Source organism: Copidosoma floridanum, unplaced genomic scaffold (assembly GCF_036245765.1).
Source record: "Copidosoma floridanum isolate Cflo_tuat_1 unplaced genomic scaffold, Cflo_Japanese_pri ptg000013l, whole genome shotgun sequence".
Taxonomy (NCBI): domain Eukaryota; kingdom Metazoa; phylum Arthropoda; class Insecta; order Hymenoptera; family Encyrtidae; genus Copidosoma; species Copidosoma floridanum.
In genome coordinates this window covers 1,351,550-1,379,133 of record NW_028321890.1, presented here as the reverse complement: position 1 = coordinate 1,379,133, position 27,584 = coordinate 1,351,550, and the positions used below count along the sequence as shown (strand labels likewise).

General features: G+C 31.3%; 1 protein-coding gene across 4 annotated transcripts in view; it reads left to right on the top strand.

The window, feature by feature from the left end:
• The window catches only part of Tis11 (Tis11 zinc finger protein), a 105,226-nt gene that overhangs the window by 65,270 nt on the left and 12,372 nt on the right, over positions 1–27,584 (top strand). The window contains exon 1 of one of the 4 annotated variants that reach the window (XM_089591237.1): positions 1,230–1,436. The exons of the other annotated variants lie outside the window; for them this stretch is intronic. Within the exon in view, the coding sequence (XP_089447363.1) occupies positions 1,389–1,436 (48 nt within the window). The 5' untranslated portion in view covers positions 1,230–1,388. Of the gene's footprint in view, positions 1–1,229; positions 1,437–27,584 lie in introns of those variants that run through there. 4 annotated transcript variants of the gene reach the window in all.

Here is a 27,584-nt window from a genome sequence, read left to right as displayed (position 1 = left end):
GAATTTATCAAATTTTCACGGCTGTTGTGATAGAACGTCAGCAATGATTAACATGGAATACAAATGTATTTTCGTCATCCCTGACAGTAAAGTTTGTTGTTTACGTCCGCATAGTAAGACGTAAAGCGACAAACGTACGGCCGCTGGATTTCTTTACGTCCGCTAAGCGAGGCACTCCTACGAAATCCGTGCTCTCAAATGCACACTGATTATGTATCTATATATATGAGATCCATACCAAATATTTGCATTATACATATGTGGTGGCCAAGTGTTGTGTTTTAGTTGTATATTTTTTGACGGCCTTGGGTTGTGTGAGAATTGACGCCGGCGTTGTCTTTTCACCTTTTCAGTGCCTTCTGCTATCCGCTTGTGTCGTTGTGTCAAGTCGTTTCGCGCCTATATTAACTATAGCATTGCTCGATTTTTTTTCTTCTCTTTCTTATCGTTTACCATATGATCTGTTGCTCATCTCTTGTGTACTTATAATCAAAATTATCACTACGTGCTTTTTTTTTAAAACTTTATTTCAAGTTTAGAGTTACTTGTAGGTAATGGTGAACACATTTTCATGGCTATTGGACTACTACCTTGAAAGTCTCGCGCTATGTATGAAAAAGCACATATCTAATGCATGGACTGGAAAACCAAGAATAAAGTATCGTTTAATGAAAGTTTTTTTTGGTGTAATTTAAAGAAATTTCAAAAAAAAAGAATGTATTCTTTTAGAATTCACTATTGAATTATGCGTAAGTTTTTTTGTGGTCGATCGGTCAGTCCAATTATTGGCACGTTCGATTATCTATCGTTTGTTCATTCGCACTTTATTAGGACCTCGGTTTATAGGACCAATGCTTATAAGGAACGCATGGTACCGAGCGATTCATTTTTTCCTGCGTTAACCAAATCAACCAATTGAACAAACTTTCCTTTACGGGATGACGAAAAATCGTATACATCACTCTGCTTCGCTTCGGGTGACACACTCCACGCGGCCGTACATCAGCCACTTTACGGCCTCGTGACGTAATATACTATAACTAAAGATTGAATTTACTACATTTTTTACGCTTTATTTATAATCATAAAATGCTTACTTCCTTAAATATTTAAAGATACTTACAGACTATACAGATTTGATGCCATTGGCTTCTCCCTCAGGTTTTACTCATTCAACACCATGGGCGCTGCTGCATATCATTTTATCTTCTCCAGATTCATGCTCGCTGCCAATAAGGAATGTACGGTGTAAAGTTCAATTCAGAGGACACCATGATCTGCCAGTCCTGATTTATGATTATATAAGTAAATCCATAAGTCTATGTATGTAAGCGTGTGCATGTTGGGGCCCTCTGGATTGACCATAACACCATAGGGGAGACCAGGGAATGACGGACATCTTTTCTTCAACAGCTAATTACAGCTTTAATTTTAAAGTAAGATTAACCGAATGAATTGATTTTTAAAGAAAAGAGAATGTAGTTATCACAACACAAGCAAATTATATAAAAATAATAAATCTTTTTGTTTAAGAACGGCACGAACCAAACCTCTGAAAACTGCTAGTAGTTCCCCATAGTGAGGTACTTCTAGCAGAAGGTGGGGTACCACTAGCCTGATAAATCATGATGATTTGTTAAGGTAACTCGTAAAATGAATTATGAAAAAGAAGTTCTTTTTATTATTCAGAACACATAAAATTAAAATAAAAAAATGACGAAAGCATGTATACATGTATACATATGACAAATATTTTGAATTACATTGAAGTTGTAACTTTAGAATCATAGTTTTTGATTGGCATTTGGTTCTCATCCCAGTTTCCTCGGTTAATTTTTTTTCATAGTGATGCGCCATTTGTAAAATTTGCTTAAACAATAAAAATCTTAAAAACTAAATCACCTTGTGTATCACGGTGTATCATGGTGTATCACAATGTTTACATGTCTGGATAAGGTTAGGAAATGTGTTTACGGTCGGAGCTCACCGATAATATAGCGAACTCCCGTGCCAGTAGCGTCCTGCCATAAGGTACCAGTCGTTCCCCATTTAGTACACTTTATTATTTTTTCAATAACTTTTTTTCCATGCCTTCTAAAAAAAATTTAAAAAAATCATATTGAAGCTCAAGATTTAATCTACAAAATAGACATTATAAGATAGTTTAAAACAGGTTCGTTTGTATCGAGTGTATGTGATTAAAATTGCGAGAGCAGGCACTCTATAAGATAAAATTTTACATGTTTTTCATTAAACTTACGCTTCATTGTTTAGTGTTTTACTTAGAGAGGGAAAAAGTAATCGCATTAGGAATTGTTATTTACAAGGTTTGAATTAAAAATATTTTATCATTCGGAAAAAACTGAGGTGCTCGAGTTACCTAGTAAGCTTGTCATTCCCCGGTTTCCCTTATATTCCTTACACTTTCTACATAAAATGATCCCAGACTTTGTGCTGTAACAGCACGATTACTGAGTATATATATATATATATATATATCCTAGTGGGGCTAACGCCCTCCTGCGCGCTTTGTGCGCCAACCCCCTACTAACAGATTGAGTAGACAAAATAACGACATTACTCGTTTATTTATCAATGCAGGCTGAAAATTCTTTCACAACAGTGGAATACGTGACTCATAAAGAAGTTGATAAAACACATGATTAACTTGACATAGTTGAATTGACATAAATATTAATTTTCCAATAGTATTTTAAAATAATATCAAAGAGGGTCTTCCATTACACGAAATGAAATTGAAAATAAATGCTAAAGTAGTGTTAATAAAAACTTTAAATATATCAGACGGTCTCTGTAGAGGCACAAGATTAAAAAAAAACAAAATTATTTAAGTGTAATATAGAAGCAGAAATAATTATATGAGAAAAAAAGCAAAGTTTATATTCCTAGAATAACATTGAATACTGGCATCTTATTATCATTATCTATTGTCTTCTATAGAAAACAGTTTCTTTTTGTATTAGCATGTTATATATTTATTAACAAATCAGAAGAACAGAGTTTTGATTCTTTAGGATTATGGATTAAAAAACCTTTATTCACTTATAGACAATTATACGTTGCTTTATTAAGATGTAAGAATCCAAAAAGAATTTTTATTCAAATTGCATCTGAGAATGAATTAGAAATTTAAAACATTGTTTGGCTAGAAATTTTTCAGTAATTCAAAAATAAGTAACTTTAAAGATTGTCACATTAGGACAGACGTATGTTGATTCATAAAAACCATAAAAAACAAATATGTGAAAAATGTGGAAAGGGTTTTAAAAGAACAGATGGGTTAAAATGACACATAAAATGTCACAACATTAAGCTATCAGAATAAATTGTTGTTTTAAAAGCTTAATTGTGTTTGTCAATTTCATAATACCTCCTCCTGAATTATGTCTCTTACTTAATAAAGTCCTCAAGAAATCAAGAATTTTATATTTGGGTAAAGTATACATGAACCAGAAGTAGATTTGAAATGTAAAAGTTCAATCAAGTTAAACAAATAATGGTACTTCACAGACACATAGTGAGTAAAGGGAAGCGAATAGATAGAGGGAGACCTATGATCAGTGACTTAAAAAACTCCAAAAACAAGGTATGACTTAGGTACTTAATTGCGTATATTTTTTAACATTTATGATGGTAAAACATTTGATAAATAAGTATTTTATTAGGGGGAGGTGGAGGGGGTTGTGGAGGAGGAGTGAGGGGGAGCTGAGAGGGAGTGAGGGTAGCTTACTCAATCATAATTTGATTAAAAATGACGTTAAAACAAGCAAATAACTACGTAAATCGAGGGGGAGCTGAGGGGGAGAGGGGGGGGGCTGAGACTCACTTTTGTCAATTCAACTATATAATATAGGGATGTATATATATCTTCCTATATCATATAGTCGTAAGAGTTAGAGCGAGGTTTTGCTCTCCCCACTCCCCCCCAAATAAGGTAGTTATTCTTTCATTTTCTTGCATTTTTCGAGTAATCCTAATTTTTTGCTAGCTCCCCCCCGCTTCCTCCAGCTTCCCTCCCCGCTCTCTCCAGCTCCCCCCAGCTTCCCCATATATAATGTAAATATATTCGTAAAGCCTTATATATTAACTGTTACAAGTGGTGTAATTTTTACATATGATTTTATTTGACCACAACAAAAAATTTTGTTACAATTATCTTACTTATGATGTTTATTTTGATTACATACTCTAAAATATCTTTTTACGTGCTCTGCTCTTACATAACCTTTTCCACAATTTTGACAAATATTTTTTTGAACGTTTTTTTCATGACTTTTTAAATGTCACTGTAAGTGATAATTTCTTTTGAAACTTTTTTCGCATTTAATACACTTAAAATTTTTTTCAATGTTTTGGCATTCCTTTGTGTGACGCAAATAGTTTTTCTAGTGTAATATTATAATGCTACACAAATTACATACAAAAAATTTTTTTTTGTGAATTTTTTCGTGTGATGATGGACACTCTTGATTTGAAAATTTTGAGTTACATTTGTCACACTGATAAAATTTTGCATCCATGATGGTGTATCTGAAAACTAATTACAAGAAACGGATTGTTTATGATTACATAAATCTGGGTACAAGACGGTACTGAAATTTGCTTTTTTGATGAAAGACAAAATTTGCAAGAAAGTATAAAAATAGTAATGAACTATAGAATAGTTTTTTTGTTACTCTAAAATTTCATTCCAAGCAATATTTTTAATTTCAAATTTTTTTTCTGATTCAATTTGGATAAAAATTTTTTTTGGATTTCTAAATCTAGACAATGCTTTTCGATAGTAATAATTATTTAACAATAATTTTCTTACACAGATCTATCTCCAACTTTTAATTTAGAGACTTCAAGTTCTCTGTAGATGTAAAAGAAAGAATTTTTTTTTTCGTTGCAATTAGAGAGTCTCATTCGCTGTCAAATTTTCGTTAAGACATTTTGTAACTTTTTAAAACGAATTTACGAAGTAAAAGTAAACGAAGAAAAAAATACCAATGGGCCAAAATTTTGGTTGTAAAAATTTACCAATGGGCCAAAATTTTGGTTATAAAAAATTAATAGAAAAAAAGGAATCAACTAACGATACTGTTAAAACAAAATCAATTTGTGATTCCAACAATATCGTAATTTTGTAATTTTTGACAATATTTGAAATCTTTCAATACGTTGTCGTTTTAAATATATAAAAATTAGGCATTAGTCAGGGAAAATGAAAAGTGGTTGTTAAAAATTCATGTAATTAATTATAATCAATATTCATTTATTACATGTATAAATTTCAAGTAACAATTAATATAATTCGGGTTTTTTTCCATACTTCATAAATCTAATGTGCAATTACGGGGGTTGGTGCGCAGAGCGCGCAGGGGGCATATATATAGTTATAAGAGCTTAGAAATATCTATTGACACATACAGGATAGACAGCTCATTTAAAAAAGGGAGCCACTAGAAGAAATAATAAAGCTCATTAATTTTATCACTTTTTAAGGCTTTAAAAAATATTAATACAAACCTTATTTTGAAAAAATTACATTTATAACACATTAAAGGGGGGGGGTTGGCGCACGGAGCGCGCAGAGAAGCAGAACCCCACTAATATATATATATATATATATATATATATATATATATATATATATATATATATATATATATATATATATATATATATATAAGTGTGGATCCACTTCCTTGCGTGCTTTGCGTGCCAACCCTCTATTAATATATTATAATCCTTTACATTGGCTTTGAGGTAAGAGAAGGAAAGTCTTAAATAAAGAAAATTTTTTTTTAATTAAAAAACATAAACTGTTTAAGTAACTATAATAATAATATATAATAACAGAGATATGATAAACACCTTTTTAATAGGTTACGTATACTTGTAAAAAAATCTGCTTTAGTTGGGCTGTGGTAAACAATAAAGAACGATTTATAATAGAAGTTAACTAAATACAATTATTTAACTTAATAGGGAAAAAAATCTAGCATAGTACGTAAGATATTTTGAAATTTTGAAATATACAATAATATTTATCAGTTTTATTTTTTTTTATTTTCTTTGTAATTCACACAAATATTTTAATATATTGATGGGTACATATTGACATGTAATGTTTCTTTTAAAATAGTTTAATTTGTATTCTGAAAGAAGTAAGAAAAACATGTATCAAACATTACTATAATTGTTTATAATTATTTATATGTTATTAAAATTATTTATTAATTTTTTTATTAACTCTACTGTAATACCTTTTAATGCATCTTATCTTGAAAATTATCTTTCACAATATCTACAAATTTTATTATGCTCTGGGTTAAAAACATGTAAATAAAGCCGTTAATGTGTTGCTTTTTTAAATTTTCAAACACAGATAAGCCAATGTATAATTTTACCGTACGTCTGCTCTTTTATGTGGCGTATATAATGTTTTTTTGTAAATACATTGCATGCACTAAAAGCTACATTAAAAAATTTGTTGTTATTTTCTTTGTGTGAATTTTCAATTTTTCTGTAGTTCCAAAAACATATGGGCAACATTCATATTTAAGTAAGCTTATTGACCTGAAATCACTTAATAAAAAGCTGAAACTCTGAATTTTTTTTGCTTGATATTTCATATTTAAAAAAAACATTTTTACTAATTAATCTTATTATAGAGAGCGCCCTTGTATTGTTACTAAGATTATCTTTAGTATGTATGTTTAGTACAGGCTTGTTTATTATCCATTCGTTTAATCTAATCTACGCTGATAATGTAAGTGCATTAAAACAGTAGAAAAATCGTGTAGGGGCAGTGAGGAGGGTGGGGGATCGTGGAGGGGCAGTGGGTTTAGTAGGGGATGCTCGATCCAATACTTATTGGGTTAAAATAACGTAGAAATGAGATAAATTTTACCTTAATTAGAAGGAGTGGTGAAGGAGCAGTGGTGGGTCCTTTGAGGAGTGGTGGGGGTCCTTCGAGGGTCAATTAAGGGTTAGGGAGGGTTATGTGGACTGATTCACTCGTTTAACTACATAATATAGGAGAATATAGATAAATATATATATCAGTGGGGTTGCACTCCCTTCCTAGCTTTGTTCACCAATCCCCCCCCCATCGACCACCATTTTCTCATGTGTACATATTATGAAATTTATATGTTCAATATTTACCACAGTAATATTAAGAAAAAACTCAAGTATAGCTGATAGTTCATGTATTGGAACACGTCTAAAACTAATGAAAGTATTCAAATACAATATAAAAGCAGAAATCATTACCAGAAAAAAAAAGTGGAAATAAAGTTTTTATGCCTAGAATGGATTTTGATTTAGAAAATACGTCGCTGTCATTCATTTTATACAAAAAACAATTTCCATCAGCTCTGGCATTTTAAATAACAATAAATAAACCACAAGGTTAAAGTTACGATAAAGATTTTAAAAAACCATTGTTTTCTCAGGGTTAATTTTATGTAGCTTTCTCTCAATGTAAGGATCCAAATAACATATTAATTCAAATAGATTCAAAAAATAACATAAAAAGTGATAATGTTTTTAGGGAAGAAATATTTGTTGTATAATTTATATACTATATTATTTATTTTAAAATCAATGAGTTTGTGTAACATTACAATAGGGTAATATTGATAGTGGTTACACATTATTGTGGACGTATAACCACTTTTTGTTAACTTATAAATCAGTTGTATTCTATAAAAAAAATTAAGTGATTAAAAAATACTGCACCATCGAACTTTTTTATAGTGCACGTGCAAGATTCCACAAATTCAAGAACCTAGTGTGCCATAGCCGTGTCTCTTGGGTGGTGTGGAAACCTGCATTATAAAATAAAATTTATTAATAAATTGTCATGTGTTTATCCATTTACCACTTGTTTGGTCGAGAATTTCTCAACATGAGATCATCCCACAGTTAATGTTTTTTTTACGTTTGTATATTGAGTCAATGAGTTACGCTGAAAGTAGACTATTTTGTGTTTACACAACACTGTTTATTAAACAATCAAATTAACACTAACTACAAGAGGTGTTTGTTACAGGATCTTTTTATTATACGTGAATAACGCTGACTTATTGATTTGGAGCTAACCTTAAAACAAAACGATTCATATTTTCAAACGTAGCGCATGTACTTATTTAACAGAAATATCTTGCAACACGTGTAGATCGTCCGCACATGGGGGGGGGGCCTGAGTAAGTATACGAATTTACAGAAGAAAGAACCTCTTGCTACTCAAGATACAACAAAATTTCAAAGCCATGACGCCACGATGGCCGAGAAAAAGAATCTAAAAGTTCGCTCGAACGAACTGAGTAGCTTCAAAGTTCACGGGTATCGTCGTATCACCGTGCACGACGAATCGTGTGAGGTTAAGTATGCGCACCGTGTGCTCTTCCTCGTAGCGCTCGAGAACTAACTCACAAACGTCAGGCTCACGCTGACACGCTCGGCCTCTCATGCACCGCCTCTCCTGCGTGGCGTCTAGTGCGCAGCCGTTTACATACGTCCGATCAAACCAGTCGTGAGTATGTATGTTTACTTATTCCCTACATTGTGTTGTGCTAAGATACTAATAGCTTTAACACCACTCTTTCTATAACAAGATGAGCAGAAAATGTGTGGTGAAACGGTGGGGGAGGTGGAAAAATAAGTTAGGCACGGGATGAGTGGCAGATATGGGGAAGCTGATCCAAAAAATATGGTTTAAAAATCATGTAAGAACTAGTGATTTGTGGGGGCACTGAGGGGAAGTTGCTCGAGAACATTATGGAGGCATTGGTGAGCAAGGCGAAGCTGGGGAAAGAATGGGGAAAAAACTGACAGCCTCACATATTACAATTATATAATAAAGTTAGAAAAATATCATCTTTACAGGCAGTATTCGCCGACTGCAGAAAGGTAGAGGAGGTAAGCTCGACGATCAAGGCCTCCATGGTGGCGAAAAATTTCCGAGGCGAAGTAAAAAAACGTCTGCTAGTGTTGTACGTCAGTATAGCAAATAATATAAACATTCTAAATATTTATTATTATTTTGCTATGGTTAATAGTTATTGCGTTTTTAACTGCAAAAACTTACTCAGTAATAGTAAGTGTGAATTTTACAAATTTCCAAAAGTGTCATTTAAAATAAAGCAAAGGGAAATGTGGATTACTGCTGTACAGAGAGCCCAGTAAGATACTCTAACCTAACATTTTGTCAATCAGTGTTATTGTGAGTGAATATTGTAATTGTGTACTTACACTTTAAATTTTTTTAGCCCACAAGGATATGAATAGAATTTAAAATCTCATCATATAATACGCAGTGAACACTTAGTTGGAAATAATAAATCAGATTCTCATCCGAGCTCTAGCGACGTTCCAACTGTCTTCTCCAAAAGTCAAGATAAAGTAAAAGAGAAACTTTTATTGAACAGGTATAACAATTTGATTTGAGTGTATTAAATCAGTAATGTAATATATTTTTCATCATCGCGTAACTTTATTTTTAGACACGAAAGATTTTTTAAAACGGAGGCTGTCAAGTCAAACGCAAAAAAAAATATGAAAAATGCTAGTATTGTTTCGGGGCAACAATTAGATTATGATGAAAATTTTGAGCAACAAGACCAGATTAATAATGGAAATAATCAAGTACATAAAAGTGTTGAGAAGAAAACTGCAGATCAAGGATGTCAAGGAAATACATTCAACGTAACGAACAACACTAATTCTTTTACTTGCATTAAGTATATTTACAGTGACAAGACTACCTGTAATGTAGATATTCAAACTGATTTAACACAATTAAATGCATTTGAAATTGGAACAAATACAATGAAAGACCAATATGTAGGTACATGCTCAAACACTTATTGCGATCAAGAAGTAACATGCAATTTCATAGACGAACGCACAAAGTTTGGTGGTTATGATTCAATCATGAGTGAAAAGCAATTAAAACACACTGCAGGAGTATCAACAGAGAATTTTGAAATTTTAGTTAAAAAGAGCTCAGTCTGCATGTGTAAAAAATAAGTGCGAATTTCTGTTAAAAGATGGACTTTATATATTTTTAATTGTAATAAAAACTGACTTAAGTTTTACTGCACTAAGTGTTTTTTTTCTGTTAACTAACTGTTAACAACTATTTCAATAAAATTTTTTTCGCTGCTGCATCATTTAGCAGCCATGACATCAAATTTAGTGTTTTGGCCTATCAGAAGAATGGTGCAAATTACAATGCTTGAGTATTTCAAGCCCCAGTATGCTAATACTCGAGTAATAATTGATTGCACAGAGATTAAAATTGAGATTCCAAAAGGTGTCCGTAATGAAGTGTTAACTTATTCTTACTGTAAAAAAAGTTTCACAGCAAAAGTTCTAATTGGAATATCTCCATTAGGTTTTATTTGTTTCAAGTCTAAAGTCGCTGGAAGAAAAAAATCAGATTTAAATATGACAATTGAGGCTTAGCTGGTAGACTTCATCGAAGATGGCGATGAAATCTTAGTGGATAAAGGTTTCCCAGAAATAACTGTGAAGATTGATGAATCAGGTAAAAAAGTAGTACTTGTTGGGCCACCATTCTTAGAAAAAAAACAGTTTTCTCAAGAAAAGACCACTCTTACGTACAGTGTAGCAAAAGTACGTATCCATGTGGAAAGAATCATGCAAAGATTGAGAACATATAAAATTTTGCAGTTTATACCACAACACTTTTTTTCAAGTATTATGACATCTTACACATGACCTGTGTATTGGTAAATTTGCAGCCTCCAATTATTTCTGGGATAGAAATTGAATAATATTCCGTAAAATATTTCTACATTTTGTAGGTTTTTGTTTTAATAAATATTTATAACATTATAAAAAACAAAAACAATTTTTAAAAATATATTGGAGACATCTTTTCCTGAAATTTTTTTTTTCCATCACCTTATTTGATATATATTTCAATTACAACTCTGGTAAGTAATTGGAAAAATAAAATTCCTCACTTTTCACTATTACATCTTTTATAAAAGCTTCATCTCTTGGAACTTCTACGCAGCAGCATCCTTTTATCACTGGTGTGTATACGAATACGTCACAGGTACATACATTACTTACACACATTTGTACTTGGCACTGAGTGTAGTATGCACTACTTTTTCTTAATTCTATTTCTGTTTCATTAAATATTAAATATTTAACATCGCTAACTTTATTTACATGATCTATAATTGACATTTTTTGACAGCTAATTGAACATTTGAATTCCACAGTTTTACTAATACAGCTATCTTTTACAACCACTCCATCAAGACTTGCACATAACCATGGTTGTTTCTCACTGACTAGAAGTCCAAGTTTCATAACTTCTACTCCATAAGGCTTGTTATACAAGTCTTTGGCTTTTTCTTTATTTTTTTTACCATACAATATTGACTTAGTTTTAAGGGGTTTCGGATTCAATATATTGTTAACTAAAGATTCTTCAGTTTTCTTGTTTCGTACTTTGATGGAATGTACGCTTTAACTAGCACTGATGTGTAAGACTGTTCTAAAGTTTTACAACACAAGCGTATTATAATTTCTTTGTTTAATACAATATTATTGGCATAAGACTGTCTTTTTTTTCGTCCATTTCATAATTTCATAAACTCGATGATCCATTAAAAACATAAATATTTCATTCAGACATGCTTGACAGTTTTCTATAAGCTCTAGCTTTTGAACGTCATCTGAAAAACCATTAACACAGTTTTTTACTTCCAAATTAGTTGAACTTTTTTCAGCTGCCATTAACATTAACTTTAAAGCTGAATTTGATTGTAACTCCGATATTTCTAGTTTACTGATTTAGCATTGACATATTTTGTAGGAGGAAACATTTCATAAAAATTCTTTTCTTTGGAATAAATTTCTTGTGCAAATTTTTTGCCAGATACATGGCCCCAAAGTTGGTCCTAATCAGTTTTTGTCAAGCTTTCAACATTATTTATGTAATTTATTAATCCAGAAATATGCTTGCATTTACCACTCTTATTATATACACATTTGCAAGACACACTCGTAACTTCTCTTCTTAAATTTATCTATAATAATAATTTTTGAATTACTTATTTTCATTATTGTTTTCAAGAAATATTAATAATTCAATACTTTACTTCTTTAACGTACAAGTAATTTGGTTGAGTATAGTGTTGCAGACACTGCAGCCTGTCTAATGACACTTGCAGAAATTGTGTATAAATTTTTATTAACTTTATTCTCTTCTTGAACTTCTCGTACATGTCCAGCTTCCACTAAGGCTTTCCCTTTTAAAATTATCTCAGGTTAAAACTAAATACAATTAGAAATCTTTTCAAATTCAGTTTTCATGAGAATATTTATGTTTAACTGAAAATAATAAATTATATTTAAGTTAAAATAAATCTAAAAAAATTTTCATAACGATTGAATCAAAGATTTGAAAATACAAATATGCATGTACATTGTTTGTTTTTTCATTCATAAAAAAATGTCATTACTTAGTCTAATGTTTACATTTACATAACCAAAAATAAGGTGGTGAAAATTAATGAAATACGAAAGAAGACTTCTCTTACCATTACTTTTTCACTTATCGCTATTGAAAAGTAATACTGCTTTTTTCCTCAAAACACAATCCTTTCCTACGAACTTTCAATTTGGCTTGTTATAATTCTTACATTCAACTGATGTTATCTTTATCATATTATTCCTTCACCTTAGACCGCTTTTTCCACAAGAGGGCGCTGTATATCTTTCTGCAGTCAGCGAATAATACATATACATAATACATTCACGAGAGATAGAGAGAAAGAAAGGGAGATAAAGAGCAGTTGTTTATGTTCAAGTCACTTCAAAAATGGACGAAAAGCAAAATATAATTTATGCCAATGTAACAACAAAATGTACATTAATAAAGAAAGTTAATAAGTATTAAGGACTACAAAAACTCGGGTTGGAAAATTCTAAATAGTTCAAGATAATTTAAGACATATCTTGTGTAGTAAGTTTTCTGTACGTATGTAATTCATCGAATAAATTTTTTATTTTTCATCATTCATCAATATTTTTTTAATTGAAACAGAATTTTTATATTTTTCATACACATATCTATCTCATAATATCAGCAAAGTTTAAATCGCTAACAGTTTTAATTGTATGTGTATTTATCACACCTACAGAAGAACTTCGGATACGCATTACGAACATAAGTAAATTAGGATGGGGTATTTTGTTATTTAGCTCACAATTACGTCATAAACAATTTTTCTTACAACATTTGTTCTGTATAAGATTGTTTGTTTGGGTCAAAAGATATAAGCTTTCTAAAAATTGTCATTAGGACCTATGTTAAAGCTTCAACTTCGTTATTTTAAATAAACTAATCTAAAGCTGATAAAAGAATCTGAAAATTTCTAACTTTTTTTTTGTCATACTAAAATACATCTAAACTTTAGCCAAATCGTGTATATTTTTATGTTGCTATTAAACGTCTTTAATCTTATCTGATGCGGGACAGATTGCAGCAGAAGTATTTACGTCTTGCAGTCCAACAAATGCATATAAAATACTTACATAAAAACTACGTTAGGCTTACTTTCATTATTGTGCATAAGTTAATCTAATTTAACGCACGCGAGCTTGCAGAAAAAGTATGCAAGTTTTTCAGCCAGGCAAGTACGAAAGATGATAAGGCTATTTTTAAACCTAAAGGACCATTGAATAGACCCATTTCCTGCAAAAAATTTTTTAAACTTACGATTAGTGTTTCTAAGAAAATTTGTTTGTAAGAATATTTGTTAAAATATGTGTAAAATTGTCTAAAAACTTCGTTTTTCATTTTTTGAAAAAATTCTACTTTGTATTCTTACCGCTTCTTGACACATGATCTGAATCCTAAAAACCGTCTATCTTTAGAAGTAGTTATTGTTAATACTACAACTACCTTGTATCAGTCTGATGATTACACTCAATTTATGCCAGGCCAAAATGGTTATGTCTCTGTAAAAGTAGATGGCAAAAAGTATAGATGTAGAAGCGATCAATTTTGAATAATTTAAAAGAATTGTTCAAATAATCAAAAATTAATCATCCAACAACAAAATTTTGTTTTTCAAAATTTGTTAGCTTACAATCAAAACATTGTGTTTTGGGGGACGCTAGTAGTACTCACTGAGTATGTGTCTGTCTCATATATGAAAATGTTAAGTTATTAAGAGATAGAACAAATTTAAAGCCAATAACAGCTGATTTGCAAAGACCTATCAAATAATATTATGGTTGTTTGAATCGGATGGTGTATGATGTGCAATCAGCTAACTGTATTTTGGAATCGTATACTAAATGTCCTGGTATGAATAATGTCATGGAGCAGTTAGAACAGGATTTTGAAGAAAAATTGATCAACAGTATTAAGCACAAGCAGTGGATTATAACTGGAAGTACTGTATTGCAAACCTTGACATCCAGTGTTGATGAATTTTTTAGGATTTTTAAGTGACGGTTTGAGTAAATTATTATTACATTTTTTTAAGTCAAGAAACAAAGAGAATTTTTAAATGAATCAAAAACGAAGTTGAATACAAATAAGTGCATTATGATTTGTCGTTTTTCTGAAAATGATGACTTTATAATTTAAAATTCTGTTTGAAGTATCCATTGGAATAAAGATCAGGTAACAATACATTCCTCTTTAATATATTATAAAGGTGTATTAAAAATCAAAAATGTTGTTTCTATTTGTAAATATTCATGTTACGATACTATTGCTGATTATTTCTTTCAAAGACAACTCCTGGTATTTATCAAAACAAATTCGAAAGCCATAAGTAACATAATATATATTTTTCTGGTGATGCAAATGGACATTAAAAAAAACAAAAAAAAATTAGTTAAATCTTACTCATTACATGGATGATTTTGGAACAGCATTTGAGTGGCACTTTTTTCCAACCTCACAAGGTAATAGACCATGTGACGTAGTAAGTGGAAAATTTAAGTGACTCGCTGCTGGAGCTACGCTTTACAGTGTAAATAATTCTATTCACACACCGAAAGAGTTGTTGAACTGGTTGTCTGAAGCTCTACCAAATATAACGTATCACTATTCGACTGATAGTGATTACTAAGAAGAAGAAAAAAGATTATCAACGCGTTTCCAGAAAGCTAGAACGGTAGAAGGCACTTTAATGTATCATTCTATAGTTCTAATTTCTCCTTGATATTCAGAAGCAAATCGATTCTTACTGCATGAAAAAAGAATTTACATAAAAATTTTTTAACAAATAAAAACTTACATGTGTTGCACAAGTATAAAATAGTATGGTATATTATAGTATGTACAGTATAAGAGTGACCATAAATATTTAACAATGTAACTTAGAATGAAGTACTTATTGACTAATGATATTGTATTGAATTCCTACTAGATAAAATTATATGTATATCTATATGTATAAGGATTGCAACACCGGATTTTTACGAATGCTATGTCCCTAATCTCTACTTTTCCGGTTTTTTTTTCCGTAATTATCATTCCTTATTTTCGTAAGTAAGCCAGTCTTTCGTGCAGGCTCCTTGCAAAGTTTCCCTCAGACCACTCGATCATTCGCTTTACTGGGTACTATTTATAGGGCGCAGCGATTGTCTCAAGCACACCCCAGTTGTTATTAAGTTTAATAGAAAGATATTTTCCAATAAACAATCTGCTTGGTTATACCGACCCTTTTATAACCAACAGTGACTTTTACCTGACAAGCTGGCCAATTGTTGGCTTGCCTTCGAAAAGGAAGCTCCTGGAGATCCAAACATCACTAGAAAAATCGACTGTTTTTAAAAATTGGATAAGTGGTGTTTTAGCATCCTGGATAGTCATCCCATTGAAAAAGACCGAAAAAAAATCTCGATAATTTCCGATGGGATTCCAACCCATGACCCCTCGAATATCTCTGGCTAAGAGGCTAGCACGCTAACCACTAAGCCATGGAATCTCTTAAATAAGATTAATTATTTTCTACAATAATATTTTTATTCATTGATTTTTTCCATTTATTTATGCATTAACTTCACTTACTTATCAACATTATTTGATTGAAAATGTCAAATAATAATTCATATGACAGAAAAAAATGATATGAAGCCAGAAAATGCGGCGTGTGATAAAATCCGGGTGTCGATAAGATGTACCGCACTACATAAATTAATTTCTTTCCAATAGTAATAATTATTTCCCCAATAAACAAAAATACCTTTTCGATAGGAAAATTGCCGTAGAAAACGATACTAATATTTAAAACTAGTTACAAAGGTGGTAAATGTCTTGAAAGTCTATGTAAACATTTAAATTGCTTACTACAATATGAATTTGTTTATAACTATGCGTGTAACAGTTTTTTTTTCAACGCTAACTTTGGTTCCTTTGAAATGAAGAAAAAAAGGTTCTACATGGAGAGGGAATTCAGACGTTGAATGCATGGAGGTTAGCTGGCTTTCAGCGCATGCGGCTTCCCTTTCGTTGAAAGCACGAAGTTGTAGCACTGAAAGCCTCGAGTATACCTGAGCGGTAAACGCAAGGAGTGTGACGGGTTTGACGTTCGGAATCTGTTGCTTTTGATTGGTGCTCAGCTGATGGTTATGTATGTATATACCAGCTGAATGTGAATTCTCTCTCCGTGTAGCTTGCATAGAACTAGGGTTATGAAGTCTTGAAAGTTAGTCTCTTAGCCGGAAATCATTAAATTCTGAAATCTTCGATCGCTTCTTTTTTCCAAAAAATTGAATTAAAAAAAATGTATTCACGTATTCCTTCTTTCAATATAAAGCATGTGAAAAAAATTTTAGCTAAAACGACAATGTGAAAGTCCACTTTTGTCAAAATCTGTCCGGTTTGTTAAAGAACGTCCTACATGAACGTTCGGTACAAAGCGAATCAGTGTGTATAAATGTCTGCATATTTTTTTCATTGTTATAATGTTTTGGATATCAACGCATATGTATACAACGATTTTTTTCTAGAAGCAGTATTTATTTTGTTATTTGATGTATTTTTTTTTTGAAATCATGCGGTTGAATTTTTACATACTACTGGATACGTCTTATGATGACATGTTGGTCTGACGTAATTTTTATGTAAGTATCTTACATATTTGCCAGACTGCAACACTTACATACTTTTGCTGCAAGTGACAGCCCGTATAATTAGATAAACTTATGCACTGTATTAAACGTAAGTCTAATTACGTAATTCTTGTGGAAGTATCTTTCATACTTATTTAACTACAAGTTTTTCATACTTCTGCTACCAGTGCAAGTATGTTATCGATGATTCAATTACATACTTGCCTTATTTACGTCAATATAGAATTGGTAGCTTTTAACTTCGATTTGCACGCTTGATGTTTCTAAAGCGAAATTTACTGACTCTTCGCAGTTTATTATAACTTTAGCAAAGCGATCAGAGATAACGAAACTGTTCGCCGAGCCACTCGGAAGTGCTGTATATCCTTGAAGCAGAGAGACAAGATAGACTGATGCTCCTCGATGTTCGTCTTCATGTCTGAAAAGGAGTCGTACTCTCGTATACCATTTTTACCTAAGTTTTAGGTTAGGTCCGACTACATTAATTAATCTCAACAATCACTTTTAAGTTTGATCATTTTTTATAAAAAAAGTCACTTTGTGGTATGCATTTTCTTTATTAGTAAATCATGTGGTATTACTTCATATACATTTAAGGAATGGCTGGTGATACTCACTGTTTTACATGATTATGTATTATCTTCTGACCAGACACCTATTGATCGTATAGGGATGCTTTTTAGCTGAGATACTAGTAAACTAATGCTCGAAAAGACTGCAGTTCATTATCATTTTCACCAGAAACGGGTGTTTTACATTCGAAATTTCTTTCAGGGATATTTATAACACTTGTAAAATTTTACATAAACGGTCTTCCTACCAACTAAAGAAATCAAATCTTATGTGATAACCAGTTTTTAAAAGTAGAAACTAACAAAATAAACTTTGGCAGCTAAAAATATTAATTCTTTCTATAAGAAGCAGCAGAGATTTAATAATTAGGAAATAGTTTATTGAATAAAATAGTGTCTTGTCATTTAAAAATGTTACATGTTACAACACGTTTTTTTAATAAGTACGTTGTAAGATTGTGAGATATGAAACTATTTCACTAATAAAGTGCACATTTTCTGTTTATTATTAAAATTATTGTTTATCAGTACATGTAATTGTAAGGAGAACATTAAACAAAAATTTATGTGAATACATTTATGATATATAATTATATAATTAACATATTAATAAATATATTCAATATATACATCAAAGCGAAGGCGTGTTCTACAAAGGGTATTATTTGCAGTAGTCACCAACGAATTATCCAAACATCTATATTGATACGAGAGTGCGCGGTGGCTTGGTCAGCTAGGTCGTGGATTGGCACGCGTGAGACCGTGGTTCGATTCCCGGCCAGTGCGACTTTTCGGGAAAGTACCTCTGTGATTTTTCATACGTGTTTTTTCACCACGCAATGCTCCTCGAGGAGGGTTTAGGCGAACTTCTCGCACCAAAATTGCCTAATTTCCCCCTATCCCCCTCCCAGTAATGGGAGGCCTCCCATCCCTCTCCTTGTCCCTTTCTCAAGTGCTAAGTGCCCATAGTAGTGCCCTTATTAAAAGGAGCCGGACGTAGAGCACTATAATAAAAAAAAAAAAAAAACTATATTGATACCACCAAATCGAATGCATAGTATATCATATCCTTAAATATTTGTATGCAACAAATACATCACTATTCGCACTAATACCCAGTATGTAAGTGTATGTATTATGTTTATATGTGTGTGTGTATGTATATACAATAGAAAGCGTAAATTTTTATAGGTCCTCAGGTTTCACTATTCCCCGGTAATTTCAAAATGAACTGCTTCTTGTAAAAAGAACTTTGCAGCAATTGACGGATATAAGAACAACACATAACGCCACAAATCACAAAAGTACGGGATTTCCTCCCAAAGTATATAACTGCTTTCCAAGCGAGCTAAAGGTGAGGGAGGCAAGCATCCAGGAGTCAATGCCATACTTTCGTACCCTGTGTAGCATATTGTTTCGATGTTAAAACTTCCTCCGTTGAAATAAGACCTTCTTTCTATGGCCAAGAACGCAACGTAACCTCCCAGATAAAATTCGCATTCTATGCTTGCTTAGAAAGTATTTTAATCACTATCTGCATGTTTACTACTCTTGCTTTCCGAGTCTCTAGGCAAGAGTGTCAAGTATGCAATTTATGGCCAAAATACTTTTTTAGTACGCAAACGAGATAAGTTTTTTCTGAGATATTATGTTGCTTTCGTCCGTAAAATCAGAAAAGAAAAGTTACCTTTTGTCAAGGATATGGTAAAAACGAATGTTTTGAACATATAACTGTTTGCAGCATTGGTCGATTTATTTAAATAGTTCATAAATTTACCTTACGAAATAGATTTTATCAAAAAATACAGTTTCAGGATTTTTATCTATGATGCTTTTGTAGCGAAGCTTTATTTATGCCGTTCTGGAGCCTGAAGTGAACTGGAAAAAATTGACAGTTCGACATGCTTTCACCACTCCGCTGTAGAGAAACGTGTGCATACATATATATTTGTTGAGCTGCTGCTGCTGTGCTGCTAGTGTATTCGGAATCTCTCGTACGAGCTTGGAAGCAGTCGAGTTTTGCCGTCTCAAAGGCCTCTCTGATGTATTTATACTTATACATGTACCCGAGCAGAGATAAAAGTTGGTTGCCTCTCTAGTTCGTGAGGCTCTACTCAGGCAGCCTACATAACCTACCTTTATCTTACCTAACAAATTTTATATATAGTTATATCAGCTGTAGTTGCAGTATTGCAGCTATTATAGCGTAAAATTATGTATAGGTACACAAGTTAAAAGTGTTTATATTTAGTCCTATTTAAATAATTAGTGAGTATTCCTATAAACATGAGACTGACAAAATCAGTTGATTTTAAATTTTTTGTCAACTAAACAAAGTTTCTTAGAGTACTGGTTTTAGAATCGATTGTTATTGCTTTAAAAAATTGCGATAAAAACTATTTGAAGACCGCACTTAGATTATAAAATTTTCAGAAGTAAAGGTTTGTGCACTGTAATTTCACTATCTGCTATCAAGTTAAGTTCAATCGAATCTGTCATTAAATTGAATCAATATGTTTTTGTATGAAAAAAATAAACTGCAGTGTGAGCAGTTCATTTGTATTTACTACTTGATTATTACTTGAAACTACTGTAGAGTTAACTCACACAAATCATATACACATATTGTTAATTTGCAATCAACAGTAAGTGACATTTTCAAGGTTACATTTACATCTTTATTTTTATAAAAATAGTTTTATGAAGAAATTAAACATAATTCGTTGAAAATGAAGCATGACTTTTGTTTAATTATAATTCAATGTGTATTTCATATGGACAGATACATATTTATAAATTAAAAGGTGGTTAGGTTACGTCAATTGAGGCAGCCTACTTAGGGCCTACCAAACGCCCTCAGACGCCTGCCAACGTAGGACCTCAGTATGCTAAAGAGGAAGCCTACGTAGACCCTACTGATCGCCTACTTACAATTTCTGCTTGGGTAGCTGTATGTAACGTGTAAATAGTTTATACTATTTTTCATAAATTTATTTTGTACATTTCTTATCATATTATTCATTTTATTTCAAAACATAAACCTTCCTTATATGTTTGTCAATAAATTGTTGGATATTTAAAACATATATACGCGTGTATCCCTTGGCATGTATATGAGTGTGTTCACTCACTTTACTGTGAAGCATTTATGTCGATTTATGATTCGTTGCCACTCATATAAAGTAGCTTCGCTTCTGTTAGGGGTCCCAAGACCCCTTATGCGGTGTTTTCTTTTTTTTTTTTTTTTTTTTTTTTTTTTTTTCATTGAATTTGACCATTTTGAAATACACAGGTCTCGCTTTCATTGTTTTAACGAATTTAAAGTAAATAGAAGTGCAGTCACCGAGGCTTCATCTGCTCCCCCAAACTTACCTCTTCGGGCTCCTGCGCGACTTGATTTTTCCTCGGGAGATCATGTAGCACTTAACGTACATCCCTGAAATCACGAAAAAAAGTTGTATTTTCATCGAAGGAAGGAAAAAATTATAAATACATACATGCCTCGAAAAGGAACCATTTCATTATCTTCTGGGTGTTTGCCACCCTTGTCTCCGGTTCTAGAAGCAACTCAGATATCTCAGATATGGAATGGAATGCCGTACTTTGTCTTCTTGGAGCATGATATGCTATTTCGTTACGAATTATCTACATACCACATACTTTCAAAGTGTTATAGGTGCTCATATTTAGAATTTAGACAGGAACTCTGTCATATTTATTATGTTATCACGTAAAAACGTACCCATATCAAACTCCTGGATTTGTGCTAATGTTTTACATTTTCAGTTAATAGCTTATCTGACTGAATGTTGTAAGTGCTTATAATCTTTCAAATTTAGACTTTAGACAGGAACTCTGTCATGTTGATTATTGTTATCACGTAAAAACGTACCCATATTAAACTCCTGGACTTGTGCTAATGTTTTACATTTTCAGTTAATAGCTTATCTGACTGAATGTTGTAAGTGCTTATAATCTTTCAAAAAAAGTTAATAAGCTTCTGGTCTACTCGTGTGCATAGTTGAACATAGTCTACGTATGCAGCACTTTTATTCTAAGCATGTTGAATCTTTTGACCACAATAAGCAAGAGTAGTTCACTTAAATTGTTGCCATTCTTCGAGTTTCAATTTTTTTTGCTATACTTTCTAAAATATGTCAAGTATAATATCATGCTAGGAGCAAATTTGACTTGGTATGTAATTGTGTATGCAATTGAAGATGACAAAAGAGTAGTATACGAAGCCTTGCACAATGTATAATTAAAATTCTTGCTTGATGAAGAATAGTCATTCTGATAACTATGACTAGTCTTTTCTTGTGCCATCGAAGTCAAAATGAATCGAATAAAAGAAGGTGCATCCATGGATTTTCACTGGCCAGAAATAAATGAATATCAAACTGTTCTATTTTAGATGCTTCAAGATACTTTCAGAACTTCATTTATTAGTTTAGAAGATCAAACCCAAAGCATATCTGATAATACACGTTTATGACTACTCGCTAATCAAGATTTCTTTTTAACCTTCCTGTTGTTCTTGGTATGTTTCTTTCATTAAAAAATATTTCTATTCAGTTTGCTACACTACTATAGAACTTACTACCTCTCTTTTTCAGTCTTCCAACTTTGCCTGCTGTGGCTTAAGTTGTTAAGTGATGTTTTATAAATGATACCAGCAACATTTATCTTGTTGAATCTGACAAACACGTTTTTTCAAAAATGTTATAGTAATGACGGAAGTTGACTTTTCATGCATAAAGCCTAATAAATTTTCCATTTAGTTACACTGTTTTTATTGTTAAAAATTACGGTACAATAAAGTAAATGGTACAACTTCACGTTGTAAAGAGTGAGTTATATAATGTTTACCAGTAACCAAATGCCTTTGTAAGTAACGCTGAGCACTTGACTATTTTCGATAGTAATAAATGTGATGAGTAATTCATAAAGAAATTAATGAAACTAAAGAATTAAATTGTAACCTATCTTAACAAGTAAATGATAATGATAATGATAATGGTAATGATAATGATAATGATAATGATGGTAATAATAATAATAATAATAATAATAATTATAATAATAATAATAATAATAATAATAATAATAATAATGATAATAATACGTTTTACTCTTAAAGAAAATAGTAGTTCTGTCTATTTAAAAAAAAAAATTTTATTTTGATGAGTTTACCTTGAAAAAACAGTGAAATAAATATATCAATATATCTTTTCAAGCCATTATATATTAAACAAAAAACTTGCAGTCTATATTATATATGTATAAAACATTTTAAGCAATAGAAATTAATAATTGGATAAGTCAGTTGATTAGTAAAAAAACGATTATGTGAATATCTGTGTCTCATACCCGACAGATTCGGGTCCAAAACCAATGGTCCAGCTGACGGTGCTAGACTTGTAACCTTATCGTAAGCCTAAAAAATTCCGTGTACTCTTAATTCTTTAAATTTATCTTATGCTAATTATTCTACTTTTTGGGTAAAAAGTATCATGCTGTAGGTAAAATTGACGCTTTTATTTGTCAAACATTATTTTAATGCATTGACATTCAATCTTTAAGTCCCAAAAGTGTGAATCGTTTGTTTTTGACATTGCAGCTAAATGTAGCAGTAAATAAACTCTACATAATTATTTCAACATTTTTTTGTTAAGCTTCTTAATCTTAATATGCATTAATAAAATTGTGAAACAAATTGTGATCCTTCATTACTAAAATTACTTAAATTAAACTTAATGTAAAATCATATTTAATGAAGTTTATATATCTTCGAGTAAATGCTTTTTGCATACTCCTAAAATGGTTAAAGAAAAAATATCAAATTTTCTATTTAAAGTTAAGTAAAAAATGATCTAGATTTCGTTTGTATTATCACCCGAGGTGAAGCCAAATGTTACAGACACGACTTCTGCAAATTTTTTACTTCAGCCTGTTGCGTATATAATTTTACCCTTCACAAGGACCGGAACTGCTACGTGACTGCCTGCGTAGCGGGTGATGATAACTTAGATTCGGGCTAAACAATTTTTCTCTCATTCTTTTGCAGGTTATAAACAAAATACCAATTAGTATGTATACATCTAAACTCCATAGGTTTTGAGTAAAAATTCCTAAAATTCTGCAATATGCGTTTTGTCTAATGTTTAGAGTCTTAGCAAAGTATGAAAATAAAACATTTTTACAAGGCTCACCACATGACCGTTAACTATCTATTTTTCTCTACAATTTCTAAGAAAAGAAAATTTTATAAGTTGAGTACCAAAACTTTTTTTTGACTTAATTTGAACTGTATTAAAGTATAGTAGGGATAGGCCAATTTAAAAAATATGTCAATATATATTATATCGATATTTTAAAAATAAATCAAAAAAATTTCGATATTGTTAGACAAATTATATCGATATATTTATGTATCAATTATATGTATGTATATATATTTACATTATAGTGCTCTACGTCCGGCTCCTTTGATAAGGGCACTACTAGCAGCACTTAGCACTTGGGGGAAGAAAAGTAAGAGGGATGGGAAGCCTCCCATTAAAGGAGGGGGGTAGGGGAAAATTAGGCAATTTTGCTGCAAGAAGGTCGCCAAAACCCTCCTCGAGGAGCATTGCGTGGTGAAAGAGCACATGTGAAAAATCACAGAGGTACTTTCCCGAAAAGTCGCACTGGCCGGGAATCGAACCACGGTCTCATGCGTGCCAATCCAAGACCTAGCTGACTTAGCCACCGCGCGCTCCCAACAACACTAACTGTTAATATTTAATATTTAATATTTTAACATTTTACTTGATCTCAATATCATATGCTACTCTCAATTGCTAATGATATTTACACATTGTATATTTATTTAAATTATTTGTTAATTACTATCCTTCATGATTTCAATTTGGTCATTTCTATTATATAATTATGTTACTACACTATTTAATTTGTTATGTGTTGCGTTTGACAACACACTTTGTTAATTTATTGTAATTGGGTCCAGGGCATGTTAATTCTATAAATAAATAAATGAATAAATACATAAAGCTGTAAAGAAGGATTGATTGACGAAGAGTCTAAATGAAACCAAAATACATGAGGCACACCGATAAAAATAACAATTTTTAATTTTTGGAAAGTTCGAGTATGTAAATAACAAGTAAATAGTAGCGCGGTTTCGAGGCTTTGTTAACTTTCTCGAACTTGCCTCATCTTGCTCCCACGCGACTTGATTTAAATATTTTCATAAAAAATAATATACGTTGTGGTCGTTACCAGTAGCCCTGCACAACTACAAGGAAATTTTACTTTCTTGTACCCAACTCACTGGTATAACAAGCTATACGTGAGATACATATGTATCATCAAACTTATACTCTAAGAAAAGTGGTGTTAAAAAAAGTGTTACAACTATAATAAAAATTATTATATTTCATAGGAAAGCTGAGATATACTTGCCATATTATAAAAATTACTATGCTACATAGTAAAACCAGATTAAATTAAAATTTGCTATTCCAACATAGTAGTTTTTACTTTACTCAGAAAGAATTTTTATTTTCAAGTAAGAGAAGAAAAATGTATTACGTACATACCGCCCAGTGAATATGTATGTTTATCAGCAAAGTAATATATACATAGATTTAAATGTATATAGATATGTTTTTTTTATTGTACATAGATATTGATGTATTTTAAAAATATTTTTATTTTAAAAAAGATCTGCAGCAACTAGGATTTGAACCTTCATCCTTGAACTTCCGAGTCAGACTTCGCAACCACTAGACCATGGGACAGATGTCCGCGCGAGTATGGATTAAGTACATGTGGGAACGTGTACTGTTTATTACACACACAATAAAGTTAAAAAATCAAAGGGTTTACTGTGGACCACGGTTTTAACAACGGGTAGTTAGTCATTGTCAGCATGTATCAATTTTTAACCCTGATAAATCAAATAATATGTTTCTCTTAATATTAACATTCGTATAACCTCAAATTTGAAACTCAAAAGGCGTATATACCTACAGAAATCGTACAAAATTACTTTCGAACACATTAATTTTTACTAAACTGAATACCAATGCAGTGGGATCAGAAGTTTTACTATGTCACGTAGTAATTCTACTTTAGAATTTGGAACATTATGAAACGATTACAATAAAATTGATCATGTTGTACAGCAAAAGTAATACTACCACTATATTTACTGTGTTAGACATAGCAATTTTCAACATGCTGGGTGATAATTTTTGTAGGGCTGCTACATTAGAATGATTATTTATGATATAAAAATTATTTTAAACGTAATAACTCACTTCATCAGGTGAGTACGTGTTAGCTTTTCTGAAATAAATAGTTTTATTACCACAATTCTTTTAGACATAATAATTTTTATTATGCCGTGAAATAATTTTGTAGGGCTAGTACATAGTAAAAATTACTTAAAATGTAATAAAAATTATTGTAAACGTAATAGTTTTGCTTCATTATGTGAGTATAGCTCAGCATTTCTAAAAATATAGTAATTTTTAGTATAATTATAACACTTTTTTTAATACTATTTTTCTGACTGTAGGCTCGTATAAAAATGGAGGTACTGCCCCAAGCACTATCAATCTATCCGTGTTTTTTTACAATGACAAATTATTTTCTTACTAAATTCAAAAAGTGGAAATTAAACGATTGATAAAATTTCAATGTATTTACAAAAATGAAACGTACCTTTTCTGGGTAAAGATCAAAAGCACAATCTGTTTTTTGGACAGCTTTCCAACCACTTTAAAACAAGTTTATATATTTTATACACAAAAAGTCAGAGCATTGAAAGTGATTGACTATTTAAAGTTAAAAAATCACTCATGTCACCTAAATAAGGCCAAATTAAATTCGTTCAATTAATTAATACTGTTTAAAACAAATTGCGTTTTCAACTGTTTTTCTGATTTGTAGTGGTGTCTGTTCAGGTGCTGGATCAATTAATAAGCTTTCCAAATAATCAGATTTTCTAAAAACCCTAGAAAAACTATGCGATCGCTTGGATTTTTCGCTACTGAGTATGAATATTTAGGGTACAAAGTACGAAACGTCGTACAATTTGTTTAAAACTCAATTATTCAAACAAGTTCTAAAAACTGAAAAATTTGTTCTGGAAAATATTTTGTATAAAACACAGCTCAAAACAAGAAAAAAATTTGATACATGCCATGCACAAATCCTCAAAAAATAAAGTTCTTAATGATTCAAAATTGAAAAACTACTCATGTAATCAATTTTGTAGCATTAATAAGTTGTACCATGTGTATACATCTACTTTATGTGTGTTAAAACCACGTTATCAACATACGATAAATAATTTATTTAATTTTTGACTTACAACGACTTTTATACGTTTATTTCTTGAAGTACGAGCAATATTCTCAACACTAATTCTGCTTGTACACAAAGGCAATCGTGTTTTGAACATACTCTACAAACATACTTATCTAAAAATTCATCTATTGGAGATAAATGCTTCTGAATTTTTGCTACACGTTTTCTTCTTCAGTGAAACCGAAACTAAAGAGGTCTAAAGTTTCAAGTGTGGGGTTTAAGCAATTTACTTGAGCATGTGTTACGTAGAACGATGCTCTTCTGATATGTAACTGAATCAAATCACTTGTGGGTGGTAATTGGTTGAGTGCAATTTTTTGCTTTTTTAACTCAATATTCTTTGCATTACCGTAGATAAAATATTAATTAAAAAAAATACTAAATAGCTGTTCAGCAATCTTGTTTTCCTTAATCTTTTTTAATTTTGTCATTCATTATGTTAAACAAAATTCAAATATCGCAATTTTTGACAAGCAA